General features: G+C 43.1%; 2 protein-coding genes across 2 annotated transcripts; both read left to right on the forward strand.

The window, feature by feature from the left end:
• Positions 1 to 8,056: 8,056 nt before the first annotated feature.
• On the forward strand, positions 8,057 to 14,399 carry LOC311327312 (NACHT, LRR and PYD domains-containing protein 3-like; the record flags this gene model as incomplete). Its single annotated transcript, XM_084460345.1, has 8 exons — positions 8,057 to 9,780; positions 10,154 to 10,396; positions 11,242 to 11,421; positions 12,381 to 12,554; positions 12,830 to 12,991; positions 13,350 to 13,399; positions 13,696 to 13,904; positions 14,337 to 14,399. 8 exons carry the CDS (start codon positions 8,057 to 8,059, stop codon positions 14,397 to 14,399), a joined length of 2,805 nt encoding a protein of 934 aa, XP_084316471.1.
• Positions 14,400 to 16,973: 2,574 nt separating this feature from the next.
• Positions 16,974 to 26,965, forward strand: LOC311327313 (NACHT, LRR and PYD domains-containing protein 3-like; the record flags this gene model as incomplete). The annotated part of the gene is made up of 11 exons (XM_084460346.1): positions 16,974 to 17,086; positions 17,202 to 17,257; positions 17,501 to 17,749; positions 18,576 to 18,618; positions 18,801 to 20,570; positions 21,867 to 22,073; positions 22,633 to 22,812; positions 25,121 to 25,291; positions 25,563 to 25,724; positions 26,054 to 26,103; positions 26,439 to 26,965. Exons 1-11 carry the CDS (start codon positions 16,977 to 16,979, stop codon positions 26,963 to 26,965), a joined length of 3,525 nt encoding a protein of 1,174 aa, XP_084316472.1. The 5' UTR covers positions 16,974 to 16,976.
• Between the last annotated feature and the right edge of the window lie 402 nt (positions 26,966 to 27,367).

Below are 27,367 nucleotides of genomic sequence, written 5' to 3' on the forward strand. Positions count from 1 at the left end.
TGTCTGTTGGTGGGTGACTGTGTGAGGTGTGTGAGTGCGTTTGTGAGTGAATGTGTGAGGTCCGTGAGTGTGGTAGTGAGTGACTGTGTGAGGTCCTTGAGTGTGGTAGTGAGTGACTGTGTGAGGTCCGTGAGTGTGGTAGTGAGTGACAGTGTGAGGTCCGTGACAGCATGTGTGAGGGAATGAAGTGCAGTGAGGATGTCCTGTTGGCTCTGGTTGTGTAGTGTGGTGACCTCCACCAACTGCTGCACAACTGCCCCACAACTGCCCCAATCCCTTCTGCCATTTCCCTCTGGGCCTCTAGGGTCATGAGCCTCCAGCACAGCGTCTGATAGGAAGCCCAGCCCTCAGGGACCCTTGAGGCAGGGACGCTGGCAGCCGGAGGTGGAGGCGTGGGCGGTGGAGACGGAGACGGAGGCGCTGGAGATGGCACTGGAGGTGGAGGCCGGTGCGCTGGAGGTGGAGGCACTGGAGGTCGTGGCGCTGGATGTAGAGGCTGCAACCGGCGGGGGCACGACCATCAGGTCAAGGACCACTGCAGACTCCCCCTCCTCTGAGTCCCACCCCACGTCAGAGTCTGGAGAAACAATTTCAGTCATTTTCTTTGAGTTTGTCTGTTAACTTGATTATGCATTAAACATTTTATTGTGTAGCCATATTCAATTGATATGTTTTTCTGTTGGCAGCCAAATAAATGCTTAAGTGTGATTTACCGGGTGATTTAGATGAGTCTTCCCAGAGGGGAAAATGTTTAATGTGGTCTAACATTATGAAGTGGTCATCTGTGTTATCGTTCCCTGTTTTTGGTCCTAAATCCATCATAGCCTACCATAGAATGTGTGGAATGTTTGCTTTCCTCACAGCCACATAATACAGCATGTCCGTGTAGCCTACGCCACATACAGGATGCACGAAACGTACAGTAGGCTACCTAAACTGTAGGAGCAATCAGACAAATGTAGGCTCGTACAAATAGCTTACCTTCCGAAGATGATTTTCTTTCCTCGCGTGGACCTCACCAACAAGCACATGCACCTCCGTCTCCGAAAAGTTTCTCTTCTTTCCGCGTTTTTCCATAAACGTCTTTGTCTGTCCTATGCTCCACGCTATATTATGTCGGTTCCTTCCGGGGTATCCACGTTGTGCGCTGTCATAGTTTTGACCATATATGGTTGAATGTGGGCGTGGAGAGGGCGGAACACGGGGCGCGTGCGCGTACGCTCTCTTCTCCGCCAGCGTCGGATTTTTCGTGCAGGAAATGGCGTACGACATTTTTGATAGATCCGAAAAGCGTGTAAATATTCTCGTCGTACGCTACATTTCGCATTTTCCGCGTTTTCGTCGTACGCCCTCTTTTACACCTGAATTTACACGCTCTTTGATAAATGAGGCCCCAGGTGGGAGAGATGGAGAGATTATTTGAATGTCTTCATGTTTAACATACATTATCACTGTTACCTTGTTACTAAACTTTAATGGGGAAATATTTTATTAAACTGACTGATACTGTAAAAAACAACGACTCTGTAAACAGATGCAGTGTCTTTAGACACTCCTTTCACCATGTTACAAGCTGTTCTACAAACCTGACAAGCACCACACCACAATAGACATGTTCCATTACAAGGACAGTGGACATGTGTTTCCTCTAGACAGTAGGAAGGGAGTAGGTGGGGTGACAGGAGACATACAGTAGGTCTGTGAAAGAGATAGAGATGGAATTTGAACCCTGGTTGCCAACAGACCTACAGAAGCAGTCAAAGGTCCTAACCTCTACACTGCACTCCATCTCATGAAGGACATGTCTGTTTCTACAGACTAACTAAAGTGTGTCTCGCCGATGAGGCCTGTGAATCCCTGGCCTCCTCCCTCCAGTCACCAGACTGTCCCCTGATAGAGCTGCACCTGAAGAACATTACATGGTATGATGATGGCCTGAAGGTCCTCTTCTCTGCCCTGAGAGGTCCACACTGTAAACTGGAGACACTGAGGTCAGTACCTTTACAGGAGTTTTTACATGATGACAACCCTAAAATGGACACATGGCTGGACAGTCTGTTGGTCTCACATTGTCACCCTTAGAGCATGTTTGTATGATAATACTAGCCCTCCAGAGCCCTAGGTATAGGTTAGGCTAAGTAGCTTCACTTGTGGCTCAAGTGGTAGAGTGGGTCATCCAATGACTGCAGGGTCGGCGGTTCAAATCCCGGCTCCTCTTCCTGTCCACATATCGAAGTGTTCTTGAGCAAGACACTGCACCCCAAATTGCTCCCAGTGAGCAGGCTAGAATCTTGCATGACAGCTGCCACCATTGGTGTGTGAATGAGAGGCCATTGTGAAGTGCTGTGGATAAAAGCGCTGTATAAGTGCAGTCCATTTACCATTTATCAGCCTTTGTAACAGGTTTCCTATCTAGCCAGGTTTTTGTAGGGCTACATATTGATGTAGGTCAGCAATTAGGTTCAACCATGGATGCCAATAATTACATGAGTGTTCACTCAGTTTGTTTATTATCTACAGTAGATTTGAAAAAAAAGTGTAAAAGATTGAAGTAAGCTAGCCTAGCTCGTAAAATATTGGTTTGCTGTATGTATACTTTTATTTTCATACTCACATATGTCCAGGATTGTTTAAAATGTAATCTTGTAAAGAAATGAATTACTCTCAAATGAATCTAACTCGTAATGTGTAATAGTTACATTTTGAAAGTAGCTTACCCGGCACTGGAACTCACACATCATGTCAGGAGAGCCTGACATATCTTAACTAATGCAGTGTATTTCAAAAGCATCATCTTCGTATGGAACAGAACTTCAAGGAGGCCAAAAACGTCTAATCATCAATTTATTGAGCATGCCTAACACAGGGCCGAATCTCTAGGCAAATACTGACGTTCTCATGAGGTGCCAAGCTTATATCTGGCTTCAGGCCAGGAATCACATGACAAACAAATTAGCATACAAGGAATGTTCATTAACACAAATATAGTCACAAACGGTTCAACTGATGTTCTGACTGGTCAAGGTGTCAGCTGGTCTCCTCCCCCCTGGACCCTAGGAGCTTCCTCCTGTCCTCCTAGGATCATAACTGTGGGCTAACTGACTTCAAAGGCACTATTTTATGGACTCAGGACAGAAATACTGACTCAGGATAGGACAACTGCTATAACTCATGTTCAACTACTTAGGTTAACACAATTCCTACTAAAGTGAAGTTTATTCATTATTCTACTAAAATGATTACTACATGAGAGTAATACAGATGTATTGATGCAATACAGTATGATACAGTATAAAAATATACGACACTAAAAACAGAAAAACTCTAATCCAGGCCTTATAAATACAACGGGCAATCTTAAATACGTCTTGCTTTTGCATTTCATCAAACAAGGGAATCCTCAAATCATAATATAATGCACGATAAAACATGAAATTAAATTAACTTTCAACATCTTTTAGATCACAGCCCACATACTGCATGAGCATATCCTGTTCTCTTCTGGCTTCGCTGTGAACCGACCTACTTCAATAGAAAGGGGAAGGATACCAGTTCTCAGCTGAGCACCACTGATCTCTGGCTGATCTCTGGCTCCTACAGTAGTTAGGAAGGACGTAACATAGGGCTCAGGACTAAAACACTGCTTCATCTGAACACATGAACGACATGTTCTCTGTTACTACACACCAAGGTTATTATAGTTAACGAAAACTAACTAAAAAACGAAAACTAGGTGTGAAAAAACATTTTAGTTAACTGAAATAAAAATAAAAACTAGGCTTTACAAAAAAACGATAACTAACTAAAACTGTATTGTGTGTTTACAAAACTAATTAAAATAAACTAAAATTGTAGAGAAAATGTCCTTAGTTTAAGTCTTTTTCATTCCATACACAAGCCTAGTATTTTGGGTGGATATGCAAGTCGTCGTTAATACAGGATTGTCCCGTAATGAAAAAAATAAAATGCACTTTCAATACTGATTCAATAGAAGACAGGAGGATTGGCTGATGGCCGTTGGGCAGAACCAGTAGTGGTAGAAACCAGTCTGGACCCGTATAGAGAGGTCATGTGAGGGCATCGGCACAGAGATCTGAAGCTAGTAGTGACTTGTTGTGGATTTAGCTGCTCTACAGTGCTAGAGGGTGAGTGTGTGTGTGTGTGTGTGTGTGTGTGTGTGTGTGTGTGTGTGTGTGTGTGTGTGTGTGTGCGTGCGCGCGCGTGCGTGTCCTTAGTCAGTTGTGAAAATCATTTCCTTGTTCTCAGAGAGATTCAGACAGTTGACGAGACAACCTTGAATCTACAGCAGTCAGGTGAGAATCCTACATTTCTACACTAAATTTGTACACTACACTACAAGTGTACTACACTACACTAAAAAGATCAGATCACAGACAAATGGGTTTCAAATGAGAAAAAGACCCTGCATCATCAGTGGGCTGCCTCTTGCTATAATGATGGTCTAAGAGACATATTCACACATACTAGTGGAAGTCTGATCCTACACACACACACACACACACACACACACACAAATGTAGCATTACGTAACGTGTTTTTCCCTCCAAAGCGTGTTTATACGAGTGTAATGACACTCCTTGCCAGAGAGTTGAAGAAACAACCTTGTTTCTGCAGCAGACGTGAGAATCTTAAATATTTGCATATATACACATATACTGGTATATCTATTTTGTTGAACATTGTTTCTGGAACGTTCTTAGTTCAGTACACCCCTGTGTGTGTTCTTGGTTGAACAGAACTCAGATCAGATCAGAGGCTAGAATGGTGTAGCTGGAAGTCTGCTGAGCGTTTCATTACCAGAAGTCAGTTTTAGTATTTAGAATAATGATTCATATGGAGGTAGATCCTATGAGACTACGTGTGGAAGAATACAACCATTTCATCCCACTGGATACAATTATTTAAGTTTGAACATGTTCTAAATGAATGGTACATGTGTTGGTCAGTAAATGTTTGTGTATAATGTTTTGTAAACGTCATGAATATGCAGAGAAAGGAAGCTGGTGTGACATTGTGGATTGTTACATTTGCATTAGAAAGTTCTATTGGAATTAGAATGTGTTGTTGAGTGACAGTGAACAGGAAGTATCTCTCTCTCTCTCTCTCTCTCTCTCTCTCTCCTTGTGTGTTGTTAAAGACACATGCACACACCCACAAACATAGATAAGCACAAATATGTATGTCTGAAGTCCCTTCTTAGACAGGTGAGTCTATTTTTATGTAAATAATTTCCTTGTTCTCAGAAAGATTCAGACATTTGAAGAGACAACCTTGAATCTGCAGCAGTCAGGTGAGAATCCTGCATTTATATACACTAAATATTCACATGACAATATCATTTACATCATAGACATTCCTTCCTATACACTCTAAGATGTTAGAGACTAATGTGTTCACATCTGCTAAATGGCTGCATGTAAATGTCTCTGCTTGTTATGATCACACCCTGATTATTATCTCCAAAAGAGAGAAGAGTGTGACTGTGTGTGTGTGTATTTGTGCTCTGTGTTTACTCTTTAGTGCTACTCTACAGCCAGCATAGCTTTAGAACAGAGTCTCTCTGCCTCTCTATCCTGGACTCACTCAGTGGAACTAGAAGTCACATGTTATGTTGACTACATTTATGGACATCAGGGCTTCAGGGCTTTTTAAAACACCTGTGAATGTCTCTTACAGAATCCAGTCTGTTCAGAATCCAGTTAACTCTTGTCAGGTGAAGGAATTAGGCATGAGTGACAAACAAGTCAACTAAATTAAATGCATGGTGTAAGGACTGAGGAGATCAGACCATGGGGAGAAATACTTCCAAATATCGGAGTGAGGAGAGGGACTCTCAACGGAGGACTGAACAGAGAAGAGAAAACATCATCATTTCCACAGCCCGCAGAAGAAGTCTGGAAGAGATAGAAAAGAGGGAGGTAGAGAAAAGAAAAGAGGGAGAGACAAAGAAGAAAAAACAAGATGGGAAGGCAAAAGAGAAGAGAAAAGCAGGGGGGAAGACAGAGGAGGACAACAGTGGAGCAGCATCTAATGACCAGAGAAACTCAAGGTGAGTTCAGTTGTTATCAGTCAGATTATATCTTGTTGATGTTGCCCCTGTGTTGCAGTACCAGAGTGTGAATATAGGGGGCAGTGTCAACATTGCTCCTGGGTTGTAGTACCAGGATGTGGATATAGGGGGCAGTGTCAACATTGCTCCTGGGTTGTAGTTCCAGGGTGTGGATAATCTTACCAGTCTCAGTATGCTCTCCTGTGAAATGTATCATAATCCGAATATCTTTAGGTGTTTAATGAAGTTTGATGCGTTGTGCATATTGAATTGTCATATGGATTTCTTATTAGCATGCTGTTCACAACAAGCATTCTTTGTAAATAGACGGGACGGGACGGCAGAACTGTTTTGTTTTTTTCTCACGTCAAAATGTTGCCCCCCCCCACTCTCAGAGGGTAAAATCGCCTATGCAACTATATACCACGTCTTTCCGTCTCTACAGCCAGCCACCCGTCGCTGTGTGTTGTGCCTTGAGGGAGAAAAGCGGTGGCTTGCTTGGGGAAACAGCGCCATCTGCTGTTGTGAATGTATAATTACATTTAAAAGTCTAGACCCCGAATATAAGACGACACCTTTTTTTCAGATGTTTTTCTAGGAAAAAAATATTGTCTTATATTCGGGACAATACGGTAATTTCTTTCTTTCATTTGTTCTCCTTCCTCAGGCCCTCCACCTCTCATGATGGACAGAGTGAGACAGAGAGGACAAGAGAAGACAGAGGTGAGGCTGTATTTCTGTACTGAGGTGGAACACTGGACATGTTTAGAAGTGCAAGCTACCAGTTTACCATTCTCTTCTCTCTCTGTGTGTTTGTGTGTATTTCTCTTCTCTAGAGGCAAAGTTTGTGGACACACATCGGTCTAAGCTCATTCAGAGGGTTGCTGAGGTGATGCCCATAGCAGATGAACTGCACCAGAAGGGTATGATCCCTGATGAGCTCAACTCTGACATCCAAGCTGCCCCGACCAGACAGAAGAAGATGAGGGAGCTGGACAACGCCTTAAAATCCGGGGGAGTCAAGGTCAAATCAGCCTTCTACAGGATCCTCCAGGAGAAAGAGCCTCATTTACTCCAGGACCTTGGTAAGCTCTGTTGTTAGATTATGTTTATTTAATCTTGTCACAATCAAATAAGTTGTGTTTCTTATTCTTTTTTATAACTGCACCATAACAAAAATGAACTCCAAACTATCTAAGAGACAACATATGGAGAACCTACTGCACCGGAGCTCTACCAAGTTAGCCTGATAATCTATAGTAAACTGTGTGTGTGTGTGTGTGTACGCGCGCGCATGTGTGTGTGTTTGTTCCACAACTTTACAACTCTACCCGTTGTGGAGGCTCAGAGAAAAGGTGAAACCTTCATCCCACGCTTCTGTCTGTGTGCTACAGTTGCACTGTTGTCCCCTTCAGAAGGTCATACTGCTACAAGAACACAATCATCCTTTATCATCCCTGAGGTTCTGTAGGACAGTATCATCCTTTATCATCCCTGAGTTTCTGTAGGACAGTATCATCCTTTATCATCCCTGAGGTTCTGTAGGACAGTATCATCCTTTTTCATCATCCCTGAGGTTCTGTAGGACAGTATCGTCCTTTATCATCCCTGAGGTTCTGTAGGACAGTATCGTCCTTTATCATCCCTGAGGTTCTGTAGGACAGTATCGTCCTGGTCTTGGACATCATGGGTCTTGTTTTTCCTTATAATTTCAGAGGGCGTAGCCACAGCCACACCATGCAGTGCCACCAAACAAAGGTGAGATATGTAAAATCAGGAGAATGTTTTTGTTAGAAGGGTCCATTGCGTTTCACAGATCTATACACTGGTACTGTATAAGGATTGTGATTGTACTGGATGTTGTTTTATGCTTTTTATTCTTCATGTCTCACTCTACATTTTCACTTTCTCCCATTCTCCCCTTTGCTGAACCAAAAAAGAGTTAAAGACAAACTTCAAGACAGTTTGAAGAAAAGTTTCAGATTAATGTCTGAGGGGACTACAGAAGACAGAAAAACTCTCCTCAACAGCATCTACACAGAGCTCTACATCACTGATGGAGAGAGTAAAGAAGTTAATACAGAACATGAGATCAGGCGGATTGAATCACTCCAAAAATCATCAGTTACTTCTATCAACTGTAATGACATCTTCAAACCCCGTCCTGAACAAGAAGAATCCATCAGAACTCTGATGACGAAAGGCATGGCGGGTATAGGAAAGACAGTCTCAGTGCAGAAGTTCATCCTTGACTGGGCAGAAGGGAAAGCCAATCAGGATATAGATTTCATCTTTGTGCTTCCATTCAGAGAGCTGAATTTGATCCAGGATGAGCAGTACAGTCTGCATGACCTTCTGTGTTACTTTCACCCTGAACTGAAAGAGAAAGCAGACGCAAGCATGTTTGCATCCTCTAAAGTTCTGTTCATCTTTGATGGACTGGATGAAAGCAAACTTACATTCAGTTTCAGAAACAAGAGGTTGAATGATGTAACAGAGACATCATCACTGGACATGCTGCTGACAAACCTCATCAAGGGACATCTGTTTCCCTCTGCTCTCCTCTGGATAACCACTCGACCTGCAGCAGCCAATAAGATTGAACGCCAGTGCATTGACCAGATGACAGAAGTACGAGGGTTCACAGACCAACAGAAGGAGAAGTACTTCAGGAAGCAGTTCAGTGAAGATGAGGAACTAGCCAACAAAATCATCGATCACATCAAGAAAAACAGAAGTCTCTACATCATGTGTTACATACCTATCATGTGTTACATCACTGCCAAGGTTCTAGCACCTATGCTGAGTAAAAACAAGAAAGGAGAGATCCCTACATCTCTGACTGAGATGTACATTCACTTCCTGATCACTCAAACAGGGGTGGCACTTGGAAAGTATGAAGAGAGAAACGAGAAAGATCAGTCTAGACAGAAGATCCTGAAATCAAGAGACAGCGACATTCTGAAACTGGCCCAGCTGGCATTCCAACAGCTGCTGAAGGGAAATCTCATATTCTCTGAAGAAGACCTGAACAACTGTGGAATTGATTTCAATAAAGCAGCAGTGGAAAGTGGATTGTGCACAGAAATACTAAAGAAAGAGGATGGGCTGTATGATAAGAAAGTGTACAGCTTTGTGCACCTGAGCTTTCAGGAGTTCCTTGCTGCTGTCTATGTGTTCTACTGCTGTGTGACCAAGAACATCAGTTCACTGGAGTCTCTCCTGGAGAATGTGTCGACAGAGCTGCCCCTGCATGAGGTGCTGAAGAAAGTTGTGGACGAAGCTCTACAGAGTGAGAATGGACATCTGGACCTGTTCCTCCGCTTCCTGCTTGGCATCTCACTGGAGCCCAACCAGACTCGCTTACAAGGCCTTCTGCCACAGACAGAGAGCAGCTCAGAGACTGTTGAGGAGATGAAGAAATACCTTAGGAAACCAGATGTGGAGAACCTCTCACCTGATAGTTACATCAATCTCATCCTCTGCTTGACTGAGATGAAAGACAGTGCAGTACATGAAGACATTCACAAGTTCCTCATGTCACCAGATCGAGATGAACAAGCTCTCTCAGGAGATCACTGCTCAGCACTGGCCAACGCACTTCTGATGTCACAGGGTGTGCTGGATGAGATGGACCAGAGGAAATACAACATAGCCAAGACAGTGCATAACAGACTGATCCCAGCTGTGAGGAAATGCAGAAGGGCAATGTAAGTATTGATGTCAAACTCACACACATCACACTAGTATGAATAACTCAGGCCTAATGTTGATGTTATTGCATGATGATAATTTAATTGTCCATGGTTTCGATGGTTTTTATATTGTTTTTTATGGATCTACAGACATGGTGTGATCATTTTAAAGGATAGTGTTTTTCAGCTCTGTTGCTTTTCTGGTCTGGAAATGTGTTTCCTCTAGACAGTAGGAAGGGAGTAGCTGAAGTAACATGAAACATACAGTAGGTCTGTGAAAGAGATAGAGATGGGATTTGAACCATGGCTGCCAAGAGACCTACAGTCAACAATCCTAACCACTACACCAAACTCCAGCTCATGAAGGACATGTTCTCTGTTTCTACAGACTGACTGACATGAAGCTCAGCCTTGAGGACTGTGAATCACTGGCCTCCACCCTCCAGACACCAGACTGTCCTCTGAGAGAGCTGCACCTGAAGAACATTAGTATCTTTGTAAAGACTATGCTGGATGATGATGATGATGATGAAGAAGATGCAGATGATGATGATGATGATGACGATGATGATGACCTGAGTGTTACTTTCGCTGCCCTGAGAGGTCCACACTGTAAACTGGAGACACTGAGGTCTTTTATAGGTGTTTTTATAGGTGACAACCCTAAAATGGACACATGGTTGGACAGTCTGTTAGTCTCACATTGTCACTCTTAGAGCATGTTCATATGCAGTCTTTTTTCAGTTCAGTTGATTTTCTGGTGACTCACTGACCCTCAGATATATGGGACACACCAGGTGGGAGAGGTGGGGAGAATATTTGAATGTTTTAATGTTTAACATACATTGTTACTATTGACTTGTGACTAACCATTTATGTGAATATTCAACTCAGCTGACTGATGCAGTATCACTAAACACACTCCCATCACATCTGTAGGGATTGTATATTTCAGTCAGGAAGACTAGTGTAATCGTTTTGAGGGACATGTTGTCAAAATAGTGAACATACTGTACTCTACTAACCAGGGTTAGAGCAGACTATAGTTCAGGGCATGTTTGTATGATGACTTTTTTCAGTTCAGTTAATTTTCTGGCCACTCACAGACCCTCGGATGTATTGGACACCGCAGGTGGGAGAGATGCTGAGATTATTTGAATGTCTAAATGGTTAACATACATTATTAATACTGTTAGCTTTTTAGTACAGTTGGGGGTAGTTAGAAATGATCCATCCCGCGGTATTTCACCATTGTGGTATTTGACAGGGAAATCCTGTTGGAAATCTCGTGGGATTTCAGACGGGTGTCATTTCATTTTAGTGATGCACCAAAGGGAGTGGGTTTGGTGACAGGAGACACACAGTAGAGAGAGAGAGATGGCATTTGAACCATTTCTGCCAAGATATCTACAGTCATCAGTCTTAACCACTACACCACACTCCAGCTCATGAAGGAAATGTTCTCTGTTTCTACAGACTGACTAACGTGTTGCTCAGCCCCGAGGTGGGTAAGTCACTGGCCTCCACCCTCCAGTCACCAGACTGTCCCCTGAGAGAGCTGCACCTGAAGAACATTACATGGTATGATGATGATGGTGGCCTGAAGGTCCTCTTCTCTGCCCTGACAGATCCACACTGTAAAATGGAGACACTGAGGTCAGTACCTTTACAAGAGTCTTCACATGATGACAATCCATATATCCCTGTATTGCAAGACTAGGAGCAAATGCATGTACACCACGGAAACATTGTATGCCTCTATTCAAGATAGAATTAACTTTTTTGGCATCCTTGTAACCCCATACTCCAACTGCACAACTAAGAATTTGACACACGCTTCAAGCTGTATGTGGAATTGCCAATGTCTCTCAATGTCCCTGCTGAGTCTGCCAGTATTTCAAACCCAATTTCATAGGACAGGAATTTATCCAGAGTAAAGTGTTGATATGAATCAGTATATTCCAGAAGCAATGCTCCAAATAAGAAATTCTGTGCAGATCTTACAGTAGCCTTTTTCTGAAGTGCATGATCTGAGTTTTACTTAGTTGATCATAATCCTCCATTTAGAGCACCAGAGGCTAATACTTAGCATCTTCTGCATTGAGTCTCCCAACTTTGCCAGGAGGATTGTATAATCTGAGTAAAGTAAGCATCCTAGCATGATATTGTCCAATATTACACCTAAACCACGTTTGATCTCCTGGGCTAGATCATTTATTAGTTCAGGGAAGTTGAGTGTGGACGTAATGAGGAGAATACATTTTTTATTTGTCACTAATAGCAAATAACATGCATTTAAGTAAAAGGAGAATATGCAACTCAGCACTATACAGTAACTCCACCATGTTGTAAACTGTTCTACAAACCTCTGTTCTACAAAGCTTCTAGAAAGCTGTTCTATGAACATCTCACCATAATGGAGATACAGTAGATCTAAGACATGTTCTCTGTTACTACACACTGACTAACGTGTGGCTCAACCAACTCTCTCCATGACTTCTAGCCTGTGAGTCACTATGTTGTCATTAACTTTAACTTTACTTTTCTCTGTGTAGACTATTCTCTAGTCTACTTGTTGCTCAGCATGTTGTCATGTATTTGCATCTCCTATTTAGGCTGGACAACTGTTTCCTGACAGAGAACAGTTGTGAGGAGTTGGCTTCAACCCTCAGCTCAAACCCCTCCCACCTGACAGAGCTGGACCTCAGTCACAATGACCTGCAGGACTCAGTAGTGAAGCTGCTCTCTGATGGTCTGAAGAGTCCCAACTGTAGACTGAAGATACTGAGGTCAGTTATTAGAAACATAACTCACCAATGAGAGATAAATATGTTGATAATTCCACAAATCAATGTATTTATGATGAAAAGGTAAACATTGATATGTAGCTGAGAATATATTATTCTTTATTTGGCAAATAATAGATTATTCAATTTCTCTTATGTCACTTGCTCTCATTTTACATCATGCATCATACTGGTAAACACATTGTATGCAGTTCCATCTCTCACCAGCAGAGTGCAGCAGAGCTGTTGTAATATCCTGATGCCCTCTCTCTCTATAGGCTGTCTTTCTGTCGAGTCACAGAGGAAGGCTGTGCTGCTCTGGCTTCAGCACTCAGGTCAAACCCCTCCCACCTGGGAGAACTGGACCTGAGCTACAATCACCCAGGAGACTCAGGAGTGGAGCTGCTCTCTGATCCACTCTTAAGGCTGGAGAAACTCAAGTTAGTATTGATTAGTAATGCATGTTTTTGCCATTTTTTGCAGAGCTGTGTTTTTAAGTCCAGTTACTGTTGCTGTAACCATTTTCAGATTGTCTGTATTTCTCATGTTAGTCTGAGAACAGTGGGTCCTGATATTGGCTCCTGCCTCATCACTCTTTTAAGCAGTACTTCACACACAGACAGATCCTTACATTGAGTTATCACTGTTTGTCAGTTGTCTCTTGTCCAGACTGCTCTTCATACAGTACATAGGCTGTGTGTGTGCGTGTGTGTGTGTGTGTGTGTGTGTGTGTGTGTGTGTGTGTGTGTGTGCGTGTGTGTATCAGTCTTTCACTCTCTTCCTCTGCCTCTCCCACAGTGTGGACCATAATGAAGAGATCTGGGTGAAACCACAGCTGCTTAAGAAGTGTAAGTTGTTGTTTTGAAGAGCTGTTTTGGTCAATGTACAAAACAATAACCTGAGGGAATCACATCCATCCATTGACTTGATATGTGGAAAACACTTGATTTAATCTTTAACCTTGTTGTTCCTGGATCAATTCATATTTAATTTTCCAAAATGTTAACATAGCCAGGAACACACACACACACACACACACACACAAACACACACACACACACACACACACACACACACACACACACACACACACACACACACTCTAACACAGGTTGTAAACTAGCCTTTCTCCTCTCATCTGTAGATGCCTGTGATCTCAGTCTGGACCCAAACACAGCACACAGAAAGCTCTCTCTGTCTGAGGACAACAGGAGGGTGGAGTCGGTTAAAGAGGATCAGCTGTATCCTGATCACCCAGAGAGGTTTGATGAACATGGACAGGTGCTGTGTAGAGAGGGTCTGACTGGACGCCATTACTGGGAGATGGATATGAAGGGGGTGGTTCTGATAGGAGTGACATATAAGAGCATCTGCAGGAAGAGAGGCAGTGGTGCCTGTGGACTTGGATACAATGACAAATCCTGGTATATGTGGAAGTGGGGGAAGAAAGGCTTTGTCCGGCACAATCAAGAAATGACTATTTTACCTGAGTGGTTACCTGTATCCAGCAGAGTAGGAGTTTTCCTGGACTGGTCAGCTGGCGTACTCTCCTTCTACAGGATCTCCTCTGACACAATGACCCACCTGTACACATTCCACACCACATTCACTGAGCCCCTCTACCCAGCTTTTAGGGTGAATTACATTAACACCTCAGTGACCCTGTGCCTGGTAGAGTAGCCTCCCGTGTCCTGGAGGAACACCTGGGTCTCCATGGAACACAGTTCTGTCCCCACACACCTGTGTGACCTGATGGGGTGTGGTTGATTGTAACCATGACTACAGATACAGAGGTTGTCCCAGGTCAATGTTGACATTGATGACCCCACTGTGGTCATGAGGAGATGAAGGGTTCTGTCCCTTTGACTGGACGTCCTTGTTCTGTTAGAGTGCTGCGCTGTAAAAGGACTTTCACTGTGAATAGCAGAGAATTGACTTGTTAAATCTATGATTGAGGTTGATCTAATGTGTGACGTCTGTAAATATGATATAATGTATGATATCTGAGAATATCTCAATTAGTTCAATGTTTGTGTTGCAGCATAAATTCAACACAACACTCCTGTTTTATAATGACAACCTTTTGATTTCATGACTTGTTCAAGATGAATAATTGAGATACTGTTTATGGAAACAATGATCCTGCAGAATATGTTTTAAGTCGTGCATAAATTGCTCATCTATGTACAGTATGATTGTTGTTTTGCACACTGTGATAATAAAATGCAAAATCTTCGTATTAACATGAATTCATATTTCAACTCCCAAAGAGTATGTTTTTACTAGTGATATGAGATCTATTTTAGGTACTTACTGCCTGTGTGTGTGTGTGTGTGTGTGTGTGTGTGTGTGTGTGTGTGTGTGTTTGTGTGTGTGTGTGTGTGTTTGGTTGGAACTAAGTGTTTCTGGCTGGCCATATGGAAAGACAAGCTGCAGGTTCATACTCTAGCACCCAAGGAAAACGTGTGCCCACGTGTTTGTGTGTGTGTGTGTGTGTGTGTGTGTGTGTGTGCCTGCTTGCACACCCTGCCACACACAAACACTAGAGGAGGAATCCTATGCTTCACTAGTTGGTGTGTGTGTGGTTGACTGCTGCCGTCATGGTTACTCTTCTTGGTTTGCTAGGCTTGTGGGTCAGTGGTCATGTGACGTGACCAGGAAGTATGTAAATGTCTCTGCTTGTTATGATCACACCCTGATTAAGGCCCTATCTCCAAAAGAGAGATGAGTGTGTGACTGTGTGTGTGTGTATTTGTGCTCTGTGTTTACTCTTTAGTGCTACTCTACAGCCAGCATAGCTTTAGAACAGAGTCTCTCTGCCTCTCTATCCTGGACTCACTCAGTGGAACTAGAAGTCACATGTTATGTTGACTAGATTTATGGACATCAGGGGCCTCATTTATCAAAGAGCGTGTAAATTCAGGTGTAAAAGAGGGCGTACGACGAAAACGAGAAAAGGGCGGACTGCCGCGTACGACGAGAATATTTACACGCTTTTCGGATCTATCAAACATGGCGTACACGCTGCTGCGCCGATTTCTCAATCCCACGGTGTCGTAGAAGACAGCGGACGTGCACGCGCCTCGTGTTCCGCCCTCTCCACGCCCAAATTCAACCATATATGGTCAAAACTATGACGTAAACAACGGCTCTGTGCACCAGCTCCACTACTTCCTGAAAGAGGCCAAGTGACTTTCAGGAAGTAGTGAAGCTGGTGCACAGAGCCTAACGCGGAAAGAAGAGAAACTTTTCGGAGACGGAGGTGCATGTGCTTGTTGGTGAGGTCCACGCGAGGAAACAAATCATCTTCGGAAGGTATTTGTACGAGCCTACCTTTGTCTGATTGCTCCTACAGTTTAGGTAGCCTACTGTACGTTTCGTGCATCCTGTATGTGGCGTAGGCTACACGGACATGCTGTATTATGTGGCTGTGAGGAAAGCAAACATTCCACACATTCTGTGGTAGGCTATGATTGATTTAGGACCAAAAACAGGGAACGATAACACAGATGATCTCTTCATAATGTTAGACCACATTAAACATTTTCCCCTCTGGGAAATTAAGACTCATCTAAATCACCCGGTAAATCACACTTAAGCATTTATTTGGCTGCCAACAGAAAAACATATCAAATGAATATGGCTACACAATTAAATGTGTAATGCATAATCAAGTTCACAGACAAACTCAAAGAAAATGACTGAAATTGTTTCTCAAGACTCTGACGTGGGGTGGGACTAACTACAGTGGCCCTCAAGGGTCATAAATCATCCCCTCATCCTGCAGGTCCTGAGATGGAGGGAGAGCGCCCCCCAGTGGCAGCATCACCACATGACTATCACACCTAGTGAACTATGAATTTTGATTCCAGACCCAGACACACACACACACTGAGGGTTTTTGTGGTGACTTACTTTCTTTCTCTCTCTTTATTTTTTCCTCCCCTCTTTTTTCTTCCCCTTCCCCTCTTTCTCCCCCTATTCTGTTGTTTCCCCGTTTTTCTTCTCTCTCTCAACAGGTTCTGGAGAGGAAGTGAGAGAAGAGAGGGAGATAGAGGGAGGACAGGAGAGAGAGAGAGAGAGAGAGAGAGGGGGGTATATATATACACATATGGAGTAACTAAATTACATGCATGGTGTAAGGACTGAGGAGATCAGACCATGAGGAGAAATACTTCCAAATATCGGAGTGAGGAGAGGGACTCTCAACGGAGGACAGAACAGAGGAGAGAAAGCATCAGAAGAAGGCTGGAAAAGAGGGAGGTAGAGAAAAGAAAAGAGGGAGAGGACGAGAAGATAGAAGATGGGAAGACAAAAGACAAGAGAAAAGCAGAGGGACCAGAGAGGAAGAGAGATGAGAGAGAGGCTGGGATGAGGAGAGGAGAGAGAGAGGCTAAGAGGAAGAGAGATGAGAGAGAGGCTGGGATGAGGAGAGGAGAGAGAGAGGCTAAGAGGAAGAGAGACGAGGAGGAGACAGAAGAGAAGACAGAGGAGGACAGCAGTGGAGCTGCATCTGATGACCAGAGAGACTCAAGGTGAGGTCAACTGATATCAGTCAGATGCTATCCTGTCAATGTGTCTAGAAAGCTACAAAGAATCCTACTTGTTTGCTGTTGAAATGAAACCAAATGCCGGTTTTCTCATTTTCAGATCATCCTCCTGTCATGACAAGCAGAGAGAGACTAAGAGGAGAGATGAACTCAAAGGTAAGGTTGCATATTGAACACTGTGTGTGTGTGTGTGTGTGTGTGTGTGTGTGTGTGTGTGTGTGTGTGTGTGTGTGTGTGTGTGTGTGTGTCAGACATTTGAACACAGTTGACACATTTCTTAGAAAGTACTATATATATTTTGATGAAGTAGATGGAACTTTACAGATAAGGGTCATGTATCAAATGTCTGTCTTGTAACTTGTTAAAACTGTGTGTGTGTGTGTGTATATTCTTCTTCAGATGCAGAGTTTGTGGACACTCACAGAACAGCGCTTATTAAGAGGGTTACTGCGGTGATGTCCATAGCAGATGAACTGCTCCAGAAGGGTATGATCCCTGATGAGCTCTACTCTGACATCCGTACCACCCGGACCAGACAGGAACAGATGAGGGAGCTGTACGAGGCTTTAACCTCTGGGGGAGTAAAGGTCAAATCGGCCTTCTACAGGATCCTCCAGGAGAAAGAGCCTCATTTGGTCCAGGACCTTGGTAAGATCTGTTGTTAGATTATGTTTATTTAATCTAGTCACAAACAAATAAGTTGTGTTTCTTATTCTTATCTATAACTGCACCATAACAACAATGAACTCTTAACTATCTAAGAGACAACATATGGAGAACATACTGCACCAGAGCTCTACCAAGTTAGCCTGATAATCTATAGTAAACTGTGTGTGTGTGTGTGTGTGTGTGTGTGTGTGTGTGTGTGTGTGTTTGTGTGTGTGTGTGTGTGTGTGTGTGTGTGTGTATGTGTGCACGCGCACGCGCGCATGTGTGTTTGTTCATCCCGCGCTTCTGTCTGTGTGCTACAGTAGCATTGTTGTCCCCTCCAGAAGGTCATACTGCTACAAGAACACAATCATCCTTTATCATTCCTGAGGTTGTGTAGGATAGTATCATCCTTTATCATCCCTGAGGTTCTGTAGGACAGTATCATCCTTTATCATCCCTGAGGTTCTGTAGGACAGTATCATCCTTTATCATCCCTGAGGTTCTGTAGGACAGTATCGTCCTTTATCATCCCCGAGGTTCTGTAGGACAGTATCGTCCTTTATCATCCCTGAGGTTCTGTAGGACAGTATCGTCCTTTATCATCCCTGAGGTTCTGTAGGACAGTATCATCCTTTATCATCCCTGAGGTTCTGTAGGACAGTATCGTCCTTTATCATCCCTGAGGTTCTGTAGGACAGTATCGTCCTTTATCATCCCTGAGGTTCTGTAGGACAGTATCGTCCTTTATCATCCCTGAGGTTCTGTAGGACAGTATCGTCCTGGTCTTGGACATCATGGGTCTTGTTTTTCCTTATCATTTCAGAAGGCGTAGCCAAGGCCACACCATGCAGTGCCACCAAACAAAGGTGAGATATGTAAAATCAGGAGAATGTTTTTGTTAGAAGGGTCCATTGTGTTTCACAGATCTATACACTGCTACTGTATGAGGATTCTGCTTGTACTGGATGTTGTTTTATGCTTTTTATTCTGCATGTCTCACTCTACATTTTCACTTTCTCCCATTCTCCCCTGTGCTGAACCAAAAAAGAGTTAAAGACAAACTTCAAGACAGTTTGAAGAAAAGTTTCAGATTCATGTCTGAGGGGACTACAGAAGACAGAAAAACTCTCCTCAACAGCATCTACACAGAGCTCTACATCACTGATGGAGAGAGTAAAGAAGTTAATACAGAACATGAGATCAGGCGGATTGAATCACTCCAAAAATCATCAGTTACTTCTATCAACTGTAATGACATCTTCAAACCCCGTCCTGAACAAGAAGAATCCATCAGAACTCTGGTGACGAAAGGCATGGCGGGTATAGGAAAGACAGTCTCAGTGCAGAAGTTCATCCTTGACTGGGCAGAAGGGAAAGCCAATCAGGATATAGATTTCATCTTTGTGCTTCCATTCAGAGAGCTGAATTTGATCCAGGATGAGCAGTACAGTCTGCATGACCTTCTGTGTTACTTTCACCCTGAACTGAAAGAGAAAGCAGACGCAAGCATGTTTGCATCCTCTAAAGTTCTGTTCATCTTTGATGGACTGGATGAAAGCAAACTTACATTCAGTTTCAGAAACAAGAGGTTGAATGATGTAACAGAGACATCATCACTGGACATGCTGCTGACAAACCTCATCAAGGGACATCTGTTTCCCTCTGCTCTCCTCTGGATAACCACTCGACCTGCAGCAGCCAATAAGATTGAACGCCAGTGCATTGACCAGATGACAGAAGTACGAGGGTTCACAGACCAACAGAAGGAGAAGTACTTCAGGAAGCAGTTCAGTGAAGATGAGGAACTAGCCAACAAAATCATCGATCACATCAAGAAAAACAGAAGCCTCTACATCATGTGTTACATACCTATCATGTGTTACATCACTGCCAAGGTTCTAGCACCTATGCTGAGTAAAAACAAGAAAGGAGAGATCCCTACATCTCTGACTGAGATGTACATTCACTTCCTGATCACTCAAACAGGTGTGGCACTTGGAAAGTATGAAGAGAGAAACGAGAAAGATAAGTCTAGACAGAAGATCCTGAAATCAAGAGACAGCGACATTCTGAAACTGGCCCAGCTGGCATTCCAACAGCTGCTGAAGGGAAATCTCATATTCTCAGAGGAGGAGCTGAACAACTGTGGAATTGATTTCAATAAAGCAGCAGTGGAAAGTGGATTGTGCACAGAAATCCTAAAGAAAGAGGATGGGCTGTATGATAAGAAAGTGTACAGCTTTGTGCATCTGAGCTTTCAGGAGTTCCTCGCTGCTGTCTATGTGTTCTACTGCTGTGTGACCAAGAACATCAGTTCACTGGAGTCTCTCCTGGAGAATGTGTCGACAGAGCTGCCCCTGCATGAGGTGCTGAAGAGAGTTGTGGATGAATCTCTACAGAGTGAGAATGGACATCTGGACCTGTTCCTCCGCTTCCTGCTTGGCATCTCACTGGAGTCCAACCAGACTCGCTTACAAGGCCTTCTGCCACAGACAGAGAGCAGCTCAGAGACTGTTGAGGAGATGAAGAAATACCTTAGGAAGCCAGATGTGGAGAACCTCTCACCTGATAGTTACATCAATCTCATCCTCTGCTTGACTGAGATGAAAGACAGTTCAGTACATGAAGACATTCACAAGTTCCTCATGTCACCAGATCGAGATGAACAAGCTCTCTCAGGAGATCACTGCTCAGCACTGGCCAACGCACTTCTGATGTCACAGGGTGTGCTGGATGAGATGGACCAGAGGAAATACAACATAGACAAGACAGTGCATAACCGACTGATCCCAGCTGTGAGGAAATTCAGAAAGGCCATGTAAATATTAATGTCAAACTGACACATATCACACTAGTATAAATGACGCTGATTGTTTTAAAGGACTGTTTTTTTCAGTCCAGTTGCTTTTCTGTGCAGTCACAGACCCTCAGACATATATGGGACACACTAGGTGGGAAAGAGGGTGTATATATTATCTGAATGTATTCGTGTTTACAGTGTACTCTACCTCCGCTCCAGCAACAGCGCAGGGCGAGAGGTAATGTTGTCAGTGATGTGTGTTCACTCATTGATTGGTTGTTTTCTTAGCATGATTATGCAAACACTACCAGACCGATTTTCAAGAAACTTGGTGGAGGGGTGAAGCATAGGCCAACTTACAGTAGAACCTATTAAATATTGGAGTGAATACGAATTAGGGGGCGGATCCACAAATCAAAACAAACATTTGAGCGAAGCCAGCTGTCCGTGTGAGGGCGATATAGACACAGGGTTTGGACTGGGGAGTGTGGGGGGAGAGCCCGGAGACGGGCGGCTGTAGCTCAGGAGGTTGAGCGGGTCGTCCAATGGCGGTTCAAATCCCTGCTCCTCCTGACAAAATGTCGAAGTGCCCTTGGGCAAGACACTGAACCCCCAATTGCTCCTAATGAGCAGGCTAGCACCTTGCATGGCAGCTGACACCATTGGGGTGTGAATGTGTGTTTGAATGGGTGAATGAGAGGCCTTCATTGTAAAGCGCTTTGGATGAAACCGCTATATAAGTGCAGTCCATTTACCATTTACCATAGCAACCAGTATGGTTCTGCTTCAGAAAGCTCTCAGTCTGGAAATGCATGTGCTACATGATCAACAGCAAAGGCACAGAGCAGCATGTTATCCATCAATCCCCTGACAGAGTCAAATAGAACCAAAGATGGAGGCTGGGATGGTGGAGGCAACAACAAAACTATAGCTAGCACATATCAGCCACACTTATCACATTAATACTTTATACATACATAATGTTCATTTCATTGTTTATGGTTTCTCGTGTATATTGGTTTGTTTGGATCTACTGACATAGTGCAATCATTTTTAAAAGTAAAAAGAAAACATACAACTCAGCAGATTCAGTGTCTACACTCCTACCACCATGTTACAAGCTACTTTACAAACCTGACAAGCTCCACGACATTGGTGCCATTACAAGGACAGAGGACATGTGTTTCCTCTAGACAGTAGGAAGGGAGTAGGTGGGGTGACAGGAGACATACAGTAGGTCTGTGAAAGAGATAGAGATGGGATTTGAACCCTGGCAACTCCAGCTCATGAAGGACATGTTCTCTGTTTCTACAGACTGACTGACATGAAGCTCAGCCTTGAGGACTGTGAATCACTGGCCTCCACCCTCCAGACACCAGACTGTCCTCTGAGAGAGCTGCACCTGAAGAACATTACCAGTTATATAAAGATGATAAATAAGATATTTGATGACGATGATGATGACCTGCATGTTGTCTTCGCTGCCATGAGAGGTCCACACTGTAACCTGGAGACACTGAGGTCAGTACCTTTACAGGAGTTTTCACATGATGACAACCTTAAATGGACACATGGTTGGACAGTCTGTTAGTCTCACATTGTCACTCTTAGTGTAATCGTTTTGAGGGACATGTTGTCAAAATAGTGAACATACTGTACTCTACTAACCAGGGTTAGAGCAGACTATAGTTCAGGGAAGTTGAGTGTGAAAGTGCAAATATGTAGAATTCATATTTATCTGTCACTAACAGCAAATAACATGACATTTTAAAATAAAACTTACAACTCCGTAAATAGATGCAGTGTTTTTATACACTCCATCCACCACGTTACAAGCTGTTCAACAAACCTGACAAGCACCACACCACAATAGACATGTGCCATTACAAGGACAGTGGACATGTGTTTCCTCTAGACAGTAGGAAGGGAGTAGGTGGGGTGACAGGAGACATACAGTAGGTCTGTGAAAGAGATAGAGATGGGATTTGAACCCTGGTTGCCAACAGACCTACAGAAGCAGTCAGAGGTCCTAACTTCTACACTGCACTCCATCTCATGAAGGACATGTCTGTTTCTACAGACTAACTGGAGTGTGTCTCGCCAAAGAGGCCTGTGAATCCCTGGCCTCCTCCCTCCAGTCACCAGACTGTCCCCTGATAGAGCTGCACCTGAAGAACATTACATGGTATGATGATGATGGTGGCCTGAAGGTCCTCTTCTCTGCCCTGAGAGGTCCACACTGTAAACTGGAGACACTGAGGTCAGTACCTTTACAGGAGTTTTTACATGATGACCACCCTAAAATGGACACATGGCTGGACAGTCTGTTGGTCTCACATTGTCACCCTTAGAGCATGTTTGTATGATAATACTAGCCCTCCAGAGCCCTAGGTATATGTTAGGCTAAGTAGCTTCACTTGTGGCTCAAGTGGTAGAGTGGGTCATCCAATGACCGCAGGGTCGGCGGTTCAAATCCCGGCTCCTCTTCCTGTCCACATATTGAAGTGTTCTTGAGCAAGACACTGCACCCCAAATGCTCCCAGTGAGCAGGCTAGCATCTTGCATGACAGCTGCCACCATTGGTGTGTGAATGAGAGGCCATTGTGAAGTGCTGTGGATAAAAGCGCTGTATAAGTGCAGTCCATTTACCATTTATCAGCCTTTGTAACAGGTTTCCTATCTAGCCAGCTTTTTGTAGGGCTACATATTGATATAGGTCAGCAATTAGGTTCAACCATGGATGCCAATAATTACATGAGTGTTCACTCAGTTTGTTTATTATCTACAGTAGATTTGAAAAAAAAAGTGTAAAAGATTGAAGTAAGCTAGCCTAGCTCGTAAAATATTGGTTTGCTGTATGTATACTTTTATTTTCATACTCACATATGTCCAGGATTGTTTAAAATGTAATCTTGTTAAGAAATGAATTACTCTCAAATGAATCTAACTCGTAATGTGTAATAGTTACATTTTGAAAGTAGCTTACCCAGCACTGGAACTCACACATCATGTCAGGAGAGCCTGACATATCTTAACTAATGCAGTGTATTTCAAAAGCATCATCTTCGTATGGAACAGAACTTGAAGGAGGCCAAAAACGTCTAATCATCAATTTATTGAGCATGCCTAACACAGGGCCGAATCTCTAGGCAAATACTGACGTTCTCATGAGGTGCCGAGCTTATATCTGGCTTCAGGCCAGGAATCACATGACAAACAAATTAGCATACAAGGAATGTTCATTAACACAAATATAGTCACAAACGGTTCAACTGATGTTCTGACTGGTCAAGGTGTCAGCTGGTCTCCTCCCCCCTGGACCCTAGGAGCTTCCTCCTGTCCTCCTAGGATCATAACTGTGGGCTAACTGACTTCAAAGGCGCTATGGACTCAGGACAGAAATGCTGACTCAGGATAGGACAACTGCTATAACTCATGTTCAACTACTTAGGTTAACACAATTCCTACTAAAGTGAAGTTTATTCATTATTCTACTAAAATGATTACTACATGAGAGTAATACAGATGTATTGATGCAATACAGTATGATACAGTATAAAAATATACTACACTAAAAACAGATTGCTCTCTAATCCAGGCCTTATAAATACAACGGGCAATCTTAAATACGTCTTGCTTTTGCATTTCATCAAACAAGGGAATCCTCAAATCATAATATAATGCATGATAAAACATGAAATTAAATTAATTTTCAACATCTTTTAGATCACAGCCCACATACTGCATGAGCATATCCTGTTCTCTTCTGGCTTCGCTGTGAACCGACCTACTTCAATAGAAAGGGGAAGGATACCAGTTCTCAGCTGAGCACCACTGATCTCTGGCTGATCTCTGGCTCCTACAGTAGTTAGGAAGGATGTAACATAGGGCTCAGGACTAAAACACTGCTTCATCTGAACACATGAACGACATGTTCTCTGTTACTACACACCAAGGTTATTATAGTTAACGAAAACTAACTAAAAAACAAAAACTAGGTCTGAAAAAACATTTGAGTTAACTGAAATAAAAATAAAAACTAGGCTTTACAAAAAAACGATAACTAACTAAAACTGTATTGTGTGTTTACAAAACTTACTAAAATAAACTAAAATTGTAGAGAAAATGTCCTTAGTTTTAGTCTTTTTCATTCCATACACAAGCCTAGTATTTTGGGTGGATATGAAATCTATCCTCCGAGGCTAGCGCCGAAAAAAACAAACTAAAACTAATACTGAAACTAATAAAAACTAAACTAAAACTAAGCATTATCAAAAAATAAAAAATAAACTAAACTAGCAAATCTGCTTTAAAAACTAATTAAAACTAAACTGAAATTGAACACAAAAAGTTAAAACGATATAAAAATAAAAACTAATGAAAAAAGCAAAACTATTATAACCCTGCTACACACTGACTAACGTGTGGCTCAACCAACTCTCTCCATGACTTCTAGCCTGTGAGTCACTATGTTGTCATTAACTTTAACTTTACTTTTCTCTGTGTAGACTATTCTCTAGTCTACTTGTTGCTCAGCATGTTGTCGTGTATTTGCATCTCCTATTTAGGCTGGACAACTGTTTCCTGACAGAGAACAGTTGTGAGGAGTTGGCTTCAACCCTCAGCTCAAACTCCCACCTGACAGAGCTGGACCTCAGTCACAATGACCTGCAGGACTCAGGAGTGAAGCTGCTCTCTGATGGTCTGAAGAGTCCCAACTGTAGACTGAAGATACTGAGGTCAGTTATTAGAAACACACTCCACCAATGAGAGATAAATATGTTGATAATTCCACAAATCAATGTATTTATGATGAAAAGGTAAACATTGATATGTAGCTGAGAATATATTATTCTTTATTTGGCAAATAATAGATTATTCAATTTCTCTTATGTCACTTGCTCTCATTTTACATCATGCATCATACTGGTAAACACATTGTATGCAGTTCCATCTCTCACCAGCAGAGTGCAGCAGAGCTGTTGTAATATCCTGATGCCCTCTCTCTAGGTTGTCTTTCTGTCGAGTCACAGAGGAAGGCTGTGCTGCTCTGGCTTCAGCACTCAGGTCAAACCCCTCCCACCTGAGAGAACTGGACCTGAGCTACAATCACCCAGGAGACTCAGGAGTGAAGCTGCTCTCTGATCCACTCTTAAGGCTGGAGAAACTCAAGTTAGTATCAATAACTAATGCACGTCTTTACCAATTATGCTTTATGAAGTGTTGATCAGTCCAGTTACTGTTGTTATAACAGTTTTCAGATTCTCTGTATTTCTCATGTTGGTGTGAGTCAGGTCAGGTCCTGATAGAGTAGAGCTCCTGCTTCATCACTCTTCTAGGCAGTACTTCACACACAGACATGTTCTTATATTGAGTTATCACTGAGTCCTAGTTGTGTCTTGTCAAGACTGCTCTTCATACACATGCCATGTGTGTGTGTGTGTGTGTGTGTGTGTGTGTGTGTCACTCTTGCCCTGTCTCTTCCTCTGCCTCTCTCACAGTGTGGACCACAATGAAGAGATCTGGTTGAAACCACAGCTGCTTAAGAAGTGTAAGTTGTTGTTTTGAAGAGCTGTTTTGGTCAATGTACAAAACAATAACCTGAGGGAATCACATCCATCCATTGACTTGACATGTGGAAATGCTTGACCTCAATCTTTTGTTCAATTAAACTTTAACCTTATTCTTCCTAGATCATGTTCAATTCATATTTAATCTCTCTGAATATAGAGCTAGCTACAGGAGCTACCTAGGAACACAGTCACACACTCTCTCTCTCACACACACACACACACACACACACACACACACACACACACACACACACACACACACACACACACTCTAACACAGGTTGTAAACTAGCCTTTCTCCTCTCATCTGTAGATGCCTGTGATCTCAGTCTGGACCCAAACACAGCACACAGAAAGCTCTCTCTGTCTGAGGACAACAGGAGGGTGGAGTCGGTTAAAGAGGATCAGCTGTATCCTGATCACCCAGAGAGGTTTGATGAACATGAACAGGTGCTGTGTAGAGAGGGTCTGACTGGACGCCATTACTGGGAGATGGATATGAAGTGGGAGGTTCTGATAGGAGTGACATATAAGAGCATCTGCAGGAAGGGAGGCAGTGGTGCCTGTGGACTTGGATTCAATGACAAATCCTGGAGTTTGTGGAAGTGGGAGAAGAAAGTCTTTGCTTTGCACAATCGAGAACCGACTATTTTACCTGAGTGGTTACCTGCATCCAGCAGAGTAGGAGTTTTCCTGGACTGGTCAGCTGGCGTACTCTCCTTCTACAGGATCTCCTCTGACACAATGACCCACCTGTACACATTCCACACCACATTCACTGAGCCCCTCTACCCAGCTTTTGGGTTAAGCGGCTCAGTGACCTTGTGCCAGGTAGAGTAGCCTCCCGTGTCCTGGAGGAACACCTGGGTCTCCATGGAAACACAGTTCTGTCCCCACACACCTGTGTGACATGATGGGGTGTGGTTGATTGTAACCATGACTACAGATACAGAGGTTGTCCCAGGTCAATGTTGACATTTATGACCCCACTGTGGTCATGAGGAGATGAAGGGTTCTGTCCCTTTGACTGGACGTCCTTGTTCTGTTAGAGTGCTGCGCTGTAAAAGGACTTTCACTGTGAATAGCAGAGAATTGACTTGTTAAATCTATGATTGAGGTTGATATAATGTGTGACGTCTGTAAATATGATATAATGTATGATATCTGAGAATATGTCAATTTGTTCAATGTTTGTGTTGCAGCATGAATTCAACACAACACTCCTGTTTTATAATGACAACC

This window comes from Borostomias antarcticus (genome assembly GCF_949987555.1).
Source record: "Borostomias antarcticus genome assembly, chromosome: 31".
Taxonomy (NCBI): domain Eukaryota; kingdom Metazoa; phylum Chordata; class Actinopteri; order Stomiiformes; family Stomiidae; genus Borostomias; species Borostomias antarcticus.